The 11,663-nt window shown below is 37.2% G+C and overlaps 2 protein-coding genes across 2 annotated transcripts; one reads left to right on the top strand and one right to left on the bottom strand.

The window, feature by feature from the left end:
* Positions 1 to 2,296: 2,296 nt before the first annotated feature.
* On the top strand, positions 2,297 to 8,006 carry LOC111899148 (uncharacterized). The gene is made up of 4 exons (XM_023895031.3): positions 2,297 to 2,519; positions 2,650 to 3,675; positions 6,494 to 6,577; positions 7,702 to 8,006. The coding sequence occupies exons 1-4, from the start codon at positions 2,310 to 2,312 to the stop codon at positions 7,819 to 7,821; spliced, it is 1,440 nt and encodes a 479-aa protein (XP_023750799.3). The 5' UTR covers positions 2,297 to 2,309; the 3' UTR covers positions 7,822 to 8,006.
* Positions 8,007 to 8,445: 439 nt separating this feature from the next.
* On the bottom strand, positions 8,446 to 10,863 carry LOC111899147 (pentatricopeptide repeat-containing protein At4g02750). Its single transcript, XM_023895030.3, has one exon. It carries the CDS (start codon positions 10,731 to 10,733, stop codon positions 8,448 to 8,450), a length of 2,286 nt encoding a protein of 761 aa, XP_023750798.1. The 5' UTR covers positions 10,734 to 10,863; the 3' UTR covers positions 8,446 to 8,447.
* Between the last annotated feature and the right edge of the window lie 800 nt (positions 10,864 to 11,663).

The raw sequence follows: 11,663 nt of genomic DNA on the forward strand, positions 1-11,663 counted from the left end.
TTCTTGTCTAGTCTGATCCGATTGTTAGCAATCCAATCACATCAGACTAAGGGGATTTGATGACACACAATTTATATGACTAAGTCCAATCCAATGTCATTAGATGCGTACCGGTAACATCAGACTGGGGGGACTTGATGATATATGGTCCATTAGCATGGCCTAGACTGCTCTAGAGTGCCAGCCTGGCCTGTCACGCTCCTGCCAGCCTTGTCTGGCGTTCCCTTTCCAACACTACCTGGCGTTCCCTTGCCATCCGTGTTGGGGACTCTCCTACCGGCCCGACGCCTTGCCTAGGGCGCGCCCGAAATCCCCGCCCGGTGCCTCCAATCGGCCTTGCCCATCTCCTTGCTAGTTGGGCCTGAATTTAGGGTAAGGGTTTCAACGGAGGACATTAGAGAGATGGAGGCTGAGAGTGGAAGAGGTTTAGAGGAACTAAGGAACTTAAATAGGGCTCAAAACCCCAAATTTAGGGTTTGGATTTTGATCGCGTACGCCCAACGTACCAAATGATATGCTCAACGTACACTTCTAAAGACACGACTTCACAATGCTGGTACGCCCACCCTCCTTCCTAACTTCAACACACTTTCAAACTACCACACATTTTTTGTTCCAACTTCGATTTTGGCATTCTTTATATGCACAGAAGGGTGTACAAGAGCCCCACAATATTATCCAGATATCTTGGACTAAAAACTTCTTGAACTAAAATATGAAATTCATGCAAGAACCCGATTTAAGTCTTTTCCCTTTTCAACCCTTTGACCCAAAACACAATTTAAAGGTTTAGATCTCTCAACCATCATTGTCACCTTCCAAAGGGCCTAACTTTACCCCCTTAAGGCCCAAAGCCCTCACAGAATTGGCTTTTGGCCCATAACCTTGAATTAAGAAATGACCAGAAACATGATGTTACAATTCTCCCCCGCTTAAATTAGATTTCGTCCTCAAAATCAGTTCTCGTTTCCACTACCCGATGTAACCCCTTAAGGGTCCTTCAAAAGTGCCTCCAAGATCTGATTCATATTTGTTGTAGCATCTCCAATAGACGACCATCCCTCGACAATTTTGCCATCCCAGAAATTTTGGTGATACGACACGTCCTGAAGAAAACATCTCCACACAACCTCCTTAAATCATGACAGAAAGAACCCTTTCTATACTCGGAACCTGACACAACCCCCACATCAGCCAAACTGACCGAAAGTCTGCAGATTTGATCGACCCAAAACCTTCTTTGCCAAACGTCGTCATGCTAACCTCGCAAATAAGCACATCATCGAAACAAAATCAATTGGTCACATACTAAACTAGACCTTGCTCCTATTCGGCTCTGACAACCCTGCTTAGCTATCCACTGACAACACTCGGGTTTACCCCCGATCCACCAACCAACAACATCACTCAGGCTTACCCCCGACCCACTAACCTACATCAACACTCACAGTCTAACCGGTCTGCACATCAATCCCAACAAGACTTAACTAACCCTATCAGACCTTTGGGCCATGACTCAGACATCTAAGCTCCAATCAGACAAGAACAGACAAGGATGCCCTCATCACATCCCTCAACCTGGGCTCCTAACACCCTAGAGTCTAATGCACAAACACGCCCTACATATTTTCGCAACTAAAACTAATACAACTCGAGGGAAACCCAACAACTGACGATGATCTTGATGCGAAAACAGAAGATTCAACACTTGCACGAAAGTCTTGAACGTGGAGAAATTCCGACTGAAAATTGAACCTTGGCATAAGGTCTTCCCGCTGCGAGGTCCCACTCTTCCCCACTTAGAATATGCTAGAATCTAACTACTTCACTCACCATCCTTCGATACCCATATCAACTTGAATTCTACTACTTAATCCCAACCACTATATACAATATCAGATCAATTCTCATATTCACAATCTAACTTGGGCGTTGGAGAACAATGCCGCGGTCCAACCCTCGGTATGGCTTCCTAATCCAACAATTATTTATTTCGTACAGAGTGGATTCCAAGATGCTTATTAGACAGAAGCCCTGAATGAAAAGCTAAATATGTACCTAAAACTTGCCGTAACAATACTCTACGTCCTAGTTAGCACCATATAGGTGTTTCACGTGCCGTAGAAGGTAAAAATCATCTAAAGTACAAAAATAAATAAATCTTTCGGTGTATTATACATCAAGACATAAAATTATACATAACCAAATATTTTATGTAAATTTATGGCTTTTTTGTAACCTAGAAGAAATAATTGTAAAACACTTTGAAATGCAAATGAAATTAACAAATGTCATCCGTCCGTATACACATGACTCCATCCGCTACTGACACCCAAAACGCATCTTCAACCTTTTTCATCCTCATCCATCAAATATACCATCAAACCCTTTTCCCTTTCTTCTCTCGAACAATTTCCTTCTCCATGGACTCGATTCCCGATCTGTCGCCGGTTAACGACCAACATCAGCCTTACCCTGCCAGCCCAACTACTAACGGCGCCCACCCACCTTATTCCGATGTAAGTCCCTTCCTCTCTTTCGAAATTATCAATATCATCATCTGCTTGACCTGTAACAGTTTCTAAGTTTCACTACATATATATATTTTTTTGAATTTTGTTTGTGGGTTTTGTGTCTGTTTCTTGGCAGATGATAGTAGCAGCAATTGTTGCTCTAAAGGACAAAGATGGGTCCAGTAGACAAGCTATAGCTAAATACATAGAACGGCATTATACAAATTTGCCTCCTACTCACTCCAACTTGTTGACTCACCACCTAAAGCGAATGAAAAACGAGGGTCAGCTAACGCTCGTCAAACACTCTTACATGCTTCCACTTCCTAGATCTGTTCCTTTCGAAACTCCCGCACCCACACCCACACCCACGTTGGACCATGATATCGCTGACTATTCTGTAACTTCTACTGATACATTGGGTACTACACCTGGCTTTAAAGCTGATAATTCTTCTGTTCAACCTAGGAGAAAGCCCGGCCGTCCTCCCAAACCCAGACACGAATTCGGGTTCCAGGTACAAAATCAGGTGCCAGATGAACAGCCAGCAGCTGAGATCCAACCTTATGAACCTCAATTCGAGCAGCACTTGGGTTCTTCTGGGCAAGAGTTGCAAGGAAATTATGCAGGGGCTGCTGAACCCATCTTTGCTTCATTAGGTTTGGGTGATGATGGTGTTGCACCAACTGTTGAGTCTCCTGAGAATGTAGTGGTTTCAGCCAAGAGAGGCCGTGGTCGGCCGCCAAAGAGTTCCAGTGCTAGCAGAGCTGTTGTAACAAGTTCTGGCGGCGGTGATTCTGGTGAGGCGGAGGCAGAGAGGAGAGTAAGGCGGAAAGTTGGCAGGCCTAAGCTGATGTCAATCATGCTGTTCAATGGTGGTGGTGGGATTGGGAAGAAGAGGGGTGTTGGCAGACCCAAGAGAATTGGGAGACCTGTGACTGTGCCTTTGTCAGGAAACGTGATGAGGCCAAGAGGAAGACCTAGGAGGGTGGGGCCCCCTGCACAAAATGTATCTGTTAATGCCAATGGTGCTGATATTCATACTGATACTGAGCCTGCTTCAGTTTCAAGATCCCGGGGTCGGCCTCGCAAAACTTCTGACACTGATGCTGCAAACAAGCTACAAAACTCCACTTCACAATCATTTGGATGGCCGGCTGAGGTAATAATATCTTTCTTCTATCTTGTTTTATTTACTTAATTTCCATTTCTACTGTGTAAATAATTTATACCTTTGATTTGAGAAACTAGTTTGATTTAATGTAGATGAAAAAAATAAAGGTTTCATGTCAATTTAAGCATTACCACCATCTTTTAGCATGTTAGAGTAATGGGGTGTCATGTGCCAAATAGGAGAGAATAACTTAATGAACAGCCGACATGTCTTCTTAGATATATTGTGAAAAAAAAAGCTAAATCAGTGAACTTTCGAAGATGGTTGCGTTGGATGTTGCTTTTCATGTGTTTAAATATTTATGTTCTGGGCAAATTTGTAAAAAAGTTAGGACTTAATTTCCTGATTCCTCATTAAGTCAAATAAAATAGAAGCAACCATGTATAGTAGCTTACTGGATTAATTCTTGTTCTCATTAAGTTCATAAATTAGCCAACTTTAAATACTATATACATAGAAGATGTTGGTATACTGGATTTTGAGCTAGCCCAAGTGTGTACTTAAGTCCAAGCTCAAGGGGTTATTTTCAGCCTTTTTGAATTGTGGGGCCTTAATTTGATGGGTATATCATATATGTATAGTACAACCTTTTGTCAATGTTTGTTTTTTTTACCCCAAGAACCTTAGTTTTTAGATGAAGATACGGTTACGGTTGGTTGATAAGAATTTATAGAAATATATCTTTGTGGTTAGACTTAGTTTTGTGGAAGGATCTATCCATGGCTGTTGAATTGGTTTCAAGATTCAGGAGTCTTAAAAATGACATGGCTTGTTGTTGGATCTTTATCCGTAGATTTGTAGGAATATGGTAAATAATAAGACATAATGATTTATGATGCGCATGCGCATGCGCCCTAAAAGGCATGGGTGTAGAAAACTGCAAATGTTTCCTAACGGGCTGTGTGATCCTACATTTAGGGATATGGTAAAATATGGATACATTATTAGAATTAGATTTAGAGAAGGTTAAGTTGGTATTGGTGGATGAAAGATGACAATCTGAAAAGTGATTTGGACGTTTTCCATGCAATAAACTCAGTTAAAAAAGGAGAGATGTACAAAGAATCTCCAATGGATAAGCCAATTTTGACCATTGTGTGAGCTTTTTATGTATTTGTGACTTGTGTAGTAACTCAAGTTCAGACATATAGATGCATACAAAATTGGAATAAAAATCGTATTAAATATAAGTGCAATTAAGATGAGGAAATATTATTGTTATAGTGAGGAATGAGGATATGATGAGGTTTTTCTGATTGCTAAAGTTGCATGCATTTAGGTGTCAGAAGAAAGTTGGAAAAAGCTTGCAGCCATTCAACATGCTGTTTGGAGTTAGGAGAAAGTAGATATTTTCTAAGATTTAGTTAAAGAAACTTAAAATTCTTCAACTCTTAGTGTTGTTTTTTGAATTGTTCATGTATATCTTTTAGATTGAGGAATCAGGAGAAAAAATTGTTGTGTAAGTTTGGAAAATAGTTTTGAGGAGTCTAGATATTTTAATGTTGTGTGTAGGTATTCTCTAAAGCACAATTGACCCGAAGAGATGCCAAAAGTTGTATTATGAAATACTTAAAAGTAGACTTACTTATTGATGCTCCCTTAATATTTGGATAAATGATTAAAAAAATATTATTAGAGAAAATGACCACACACTTGGGGAAATGGAAGGAGAAAATAAATGAGGTAAAATTTTTAAAGGTTAGAACTTAATAGGGAAAGTGATCTTTTCTATTAAGTTGTTGCATCTGCATTAAGTTAAAAAAAAAAGAAGCAACACCCTAAAAGGGCATTTGGTTCGTAGAATGTTTTGGCAAAGGAGTTGGAATATAAGGAACTGAAATATGTCATGCATGAACTCCACTTCCACTCCTTTGTGTATTTTGTGTTCGGGTTACTTGTAAATCTGATCTGACTAAGCATTTAAAATGTAAATAAAGATGAATGAATTTTAGTTTTTACATTATAAATACTTTCAGAAGGTTAATTAAATTATCTTTTTTATCAATTTCTTGTTCACTCAGTGTTTTAGATCTACATTTAGGTAAAAAGCAAGTTATTAATATTAGATAAGTAATGGTATTTCCTAAAAAATCAAAATGTTAAAAGTTTTTATTAAAACTCTTTCCTCAGAAAGATAAAATTTTACCCTTGTAAAAAACATAAGGGTATTGGAATTGAATTCCATATGAAAATCTTGAAATCCAAAGGTGAATTCCTACATAAGGTATATCAATAGTAAAAACAAATTGGAATGGAATTGAATTAGGCCTTGGTATTATTGTATTGTCATTTCTGCCTGTTTGTTTTTACTTGGTTTAGTCTCACTCTCACTCTCACTCTCACTCATGCTCTTACAGTTATTTATTTAGTACCACTTCCCTTCCCTTCCCTTGAGATGTAGCGTATTAAAATGTGAAATATTATATTACTGATGATGACTTTGTATTGTATAAAATACAAAAATATTATCTCATCTTATACATAAATCTCATGTGTTTATTATAAAATCTTTCTGACATTTCTTCCTATCACTGTACTTTGAAACATGTAGCCAATTATACCATCCGATTGATAGATTTTTGAAGTTTAATGCCTCAAAATAAGAAATTTTTTTACAAGTACAATGGTTTTACTTTTATAATAACAAGTAAGAAGTAAGAAGTAAGAAATAGAAGTTGAGCTTTCTCCATCAAGTCCCAACAACTTTGGCTGCCTTGATTTTCTCACTCTTACTCTTCCTACAAACAAATCAATTAACAATGTTGAGAAGCTTACATCAAAATCTTTTGACTTTTTTGAACTCCAGTTTGTACCAGGGACCTCGGTACTCGTGACAGATCCACAGCAGCTTGTAGCTTTCCAAGAATTGAAGTCAAAATATGAGCATTTAGTAAGTCAACAAACCCCCCTGCCCTACATCCTTCATCCCTCTACTATGACTATCTTTTTGGGATTTCATTTATATTTATACCTATATTTTTGTTTACAAATTGTCAGCTTTTCGTTTCTGTTTAGACTTTAGATTGAAAGGGTTGTTAAATGCAAGAATTAGCATTTACTTGTTCATTATAAGTTATAGCATCCTACTTCCAATTATTTCTATTACATGTCATTAAAATACAAAACAGATAGAATTAAAACTGAAACTGCAATGCGCTATAATTACCTAATTTGGTGGATTTTTTCAAATGAGAAATTTTTGGAAGGACAATGCTCTAAAGGTAAGATGCTATAAATGAAATATGTTGCTACTTCTTGCATTTAACCCTTTTATAGTATCTATTCTTGTATAGTTGTCTAAATAAATGGCAACTCATTTTTGTGTTATAACATCTCACTCTTGTTTTATACATTACATTATTTTATTCTCGAGGAATAGCATTAGCATTGTACTTTGAGTTTTTTTTCTTCCCATTATCATACTTTCAGTTTCTTCTTATTCTTACTTTGAAAAATCTAGCAATTACACTCTGCTGAAAGTGGTTTGTATTGGATAGATGTGTCAAAGTACAGTGCTGTAGTATGATAATATGAAAGTAGCAAACAAATAAATACAAGTATGCTGCTATTTCTTGCATTTAACCCTTGTATAGTTTCCAAATTTTTGAAGCAAATGTTTTATTGTGAGATTCTCACAGATGGATGACAAGATGTAGCAATGCTATTTATTTTTGTCTATTATAGCATTTCACTTTCATTTGTTGTAACAGGAAATTGGTTTATCTTATCAAAGACATTTTACCTTGAACATTATAACATCGTACTTGCAGTTTTCTTTTTTCCTTTTAGGGGATTAATACTCTGAAAAATCTACCCAGTGAAAATTGCTTTGTATTTTACTATTTTGACGACTTTGCTATAAGTGGGTAGAATATTAAAATCAAAGTAACTTCCAATGTTGTAAGTAAAATATGTAAAATGAAAGCAGGATAATGTTTTGATGAAATAAAATAGTAAAGTTAAAGTTGATTGCTATTTCTTGACTTTAACCATGTGATGAAACTTTAAACGCAGCAATTGAAAGCGAGGGAAGTGTTGAATGTGGCAAGGCCATACATAAACATAAACTCCGAATATGCAGCGATTGAGGTACTGCAGGAGCTGGAAACACTCTTGGGAATGGACACACCATAACATCTACATCCACATCATTTCTTGAAAATTAGGACTTTGTACGTTTAGATTCATGCTACTTGAGTTTAGGGTATTTTGGTAAAAAGGGCTTGTAAGACACACTACTAGGCATATGAATAATTGTGGTTTGTTTGCTTTTTTTTTTTTGTCCATGGATTAATGTAATCATGATGCTAACATTTTCATCTTCTTCGTGTTAAAATCTTCACTTAGGTAGAGTGTTTGCTAATCAAACACTTACCAATAAATATATCCAGACATTCACAAAGTATGTTGCTATTTTGTTTAAAACATAGAAATCACATGTCCTAAAATATTTTACTAGCCTTTATATTATTATACAACCTCACATCTTCGTTATTGTTTAATAATAGAAAATGAAAACTTCAAACTAAAAAATACCAATTTTATGCAAAAGAGAAATTAACGGTTGCTAAATTTATGGTTATTTGTGAAAAACCTTCAATTATTTTTTTGTTCCCTTGAAAATATGATCAACCAGTCAATTTCATGGTTTCAATTCGTCTTGGTTAGCGCATGTATTTTTTTTCTTTTTCAATTTACTAGAAAACAATTTTGAAACAAAATATTGTTTAAAAAAACAAAAATACAATGCTGGATACATATCACCAATAATCTCCACAAGAACATACACCATTTCTAAAATGATGAAACCGATGAGAATCTCTCACAATTATCAGCCTTCCCACAATCTTGGATACATATTTAATCACATTATGACAATCCGCACAAACCCGTAAATTTTTGAAAACACGAATCGGTCGGCCACTGGGGATCTTAAGTACCCCAAATGCCACCGCTAACTTTTCACTATGATACTTGAGCATATGCTCCTTTTCCTCCTCTTCCACATCATGCAACACCAATTTAGGCAAAGATACATAACCCTCTTTTTTCAATTTAGAATCCAAATCATCAAGAAAACTGTATATTTCGGGGGTATCCGAATGTGTCAAATCCCCAACCGAAAACGTGTGAATCTTGTTTTGCACCTCAACCCAACTATAACCAGGAACCTTTTTTACCCCTGTGTCCCTCATTTTTAACCTCATTGTCCCCACATCACCCCATCTACCCGAAGCTGCGTAGAGATTTGATAAAAGAACATACATACCCGCGTTATCGGGCTCCATTTGGAAGACTTTTTTCGCGGCTTTTTCGCCTAATTCGGTGTTGTTGTGAATCCGGCTGGCACCAAGTAAGGCCCCCCATGTGGCGGCATCCGGTTCGAAGGGCATGTTGTTGATCAAATTCCGGGCAGCATCTAGTCGGCCTGCCCGACCTAAAAGATCAATCATGCATGTGTAGTGTTTTGGGTTTGGAGTTATGGAGTAATCGGTTTCCATTGTGTGAAAATACTGTGTGCCCATGTCCACTAATCCGCTATGACTACACGCGGATAACACACCAACCATGGTCACTTCATCTGGTTTGACTCCTTTTCTTTTCATTGACTCAAAAACTTTTAAAGCCTCTTTACCAAATCCATGCCTTGCATACCCTCCAATCATTGTGTTCCATGACACTATGTCCTTATCACTAATTTCTTCAAATGTAACATGAGCTTCTTCTATGTTTCCACATTTGCAATACATAGCCAATAGTGCATTCCCTACATACCATCCGGATCCCAGCCCTACTTTCACAAGGTGCGCGTGAAATTGTTTTCCCAATTCTAATGCGGTGATCTCTGCACACGTGCTTAAAATGCAGGAGAAAATGGACCGATTTGCCCTTTCTCCATCTCTTTTCATCTCTATGAACAATCGCAAAGCTTCTTCATTGTGTCCCAAATGAGCATGCCCTGCAATGATTGCACCCCATGAGATGCAATCACGCCTAGGCATGTTCTTGAATAACTCCATAGCAAGATCAATGAAGCCGTTCTGTGCAAACCCTGTAATCATAGTGTTCCAAGAACTAACGTTTTTGCAAGGCATTGCATCGAACAGCTCCTTTGCTATGTCGAGTTTCTTGGACTGTAGATATCCAGCGATTATTGCATTCCATGAAACGGAGTTCTTCACAGGCATTTCATCGAACACCTTTCTTGCTTCATCCAGCTTTTCGTTCTGCACATACCCGGATACCATAGCTGTCCATGTATACACATCTCGAATTGGAGACTCATCGAATAACTTCTGAGCTTCCGATAATTGCCCGTTTTGAGCATAACCTGAAATCATCGTATTCCAAGACACTTCATCTCTCTTTGGCATTTTATCGAACAGGCATCTTGCATCAACTAGTCTCTTCTTCCTTACATACCCACCCATCAAACAGTTCCAAGAAATCACATCCCAGGATGGATTTGATTCAAACAATTTCTGTGCTTCGTCTATCCTCCCGTTTTGCACGTAGGCTGCAAGTATTCCATTCCACGAGATAGAATTCTTGTTTGGCATCTTATCAAAAACCATCCTTGCTTCTTCAACATATCCGTTTTGCGCATAACCAGACAACATAGCATTCCAAGACACCGCATCCTTATGGGGCATTTGATCAAACAGTCTCTTCGCAGCACCTAGGTTCCCATTTCGGACGCACCCCGTAATCATCACATTCCATGAAACTAAATCTCTTTCGGGCATTTTCACGAACATCTGGTGAGCAAGATCGAACCGATGGTTCATCAAGTATCCAGATATCATTGCATTCCATGAAACCGAAGTTCGCCGGGTCATCTTTTCGAAGATACATAGAGCTGAATCGCATCGGCCACTCCGCATGTAGTTGGTGATTGCGTTGTTCCATTGCACTATGCTTGAGTCTGAAACGATCGGTGCTTTTGTGGGTGGAGAACGTTTTGGGTTTCCAAAATTGGGTTTATGGAAATTACGCCTTGGTTGTTTCTTCAGTGAGCGTATACAGCTGCTGTGCAGCAGTCTCATTGAGTGGCAGCTTGTACCATAACTGGTTTTTAGGTTTGGTTTTTAGATGGTTATAGAATGAACTACAAATTGATCCTTGTGCTACCATTTATTAGCAATATTTCTCCCTCCCACTCCGATAATAAACAAATACAACTCTGGGGGTACGTGAATAACGACTAGCAAAGGGCTTATAACGTTACAACTAAGGTTTTGTTGGAGACATAAGTGGATTTAGGAGGAATATATAAGTAAGTAAGATTTTCCGTTCTAAAAAAAATATGAAGACATAGATGGATTTAAGAGTAATATAAGAATATGTTAGATTTACCGTTCTAAAAAATATGAATAATGAATACTAAATCTCAATTTGGTTTGTATGATTTTTATTTTTGTAACTTTGTAACTATGAACTTTATCTTTTACTATTTGTATACGTAACTAGCTTGTTGATCATTCCTTAAGTTGCTGCAGAAAACTTTTCACGTAAACGAAGTTTAAAAAAATAAATTGTCCAATTTAAAAAGAAAAACTAATTTTAAAGAAGCTAAAAAAACAAAGTTATACAAAAATTGGAAATAAATTGTAAACAATGTTTACATGAATTTTGAAAAAAAAAACACCTACTAAAAAGATTAAAGAAAGTTGTAAAAATAGTTTTAGAAAAAATACGTTTTCTAAAACAAAAAAAAGAGTTTAACGAAATGAGGTTGTAAAAAAAGTTGGTGAAAGATTATAAAAAAGTTTGTATCAAATTTGTAAAAGAAAGTGAAATTTGGCCAAAATTATCATTAAAAAAAACCTAGACAATAATTGTAAAAACGTTTTGTACCACATTTATAAAAATAAATCGACATATGGCTAAAAGGGTAAATAACAAAAGCCTGAGGTATTAAGGAGAAATGGCTTTATAAAAGGGCTAAAGTGTAAATTATAAAAACATGAGGGTGG

This window comes from Lactuca sativa, chromosome 8 (assembly GCF_002870075.4).
Source record: "Lactuca sativa cultivar Salinas chromosome 8, Lsat_Salinas_v11, whole genome shotgun sequence".
In the NCBI taxonomy this organism is placed as follows: Eukaryota; Viridiplantae; Streptophyta; class Magnoliopsida; order Asterales; family Asteraceae; genus Lactuca; species Lactuca sativa.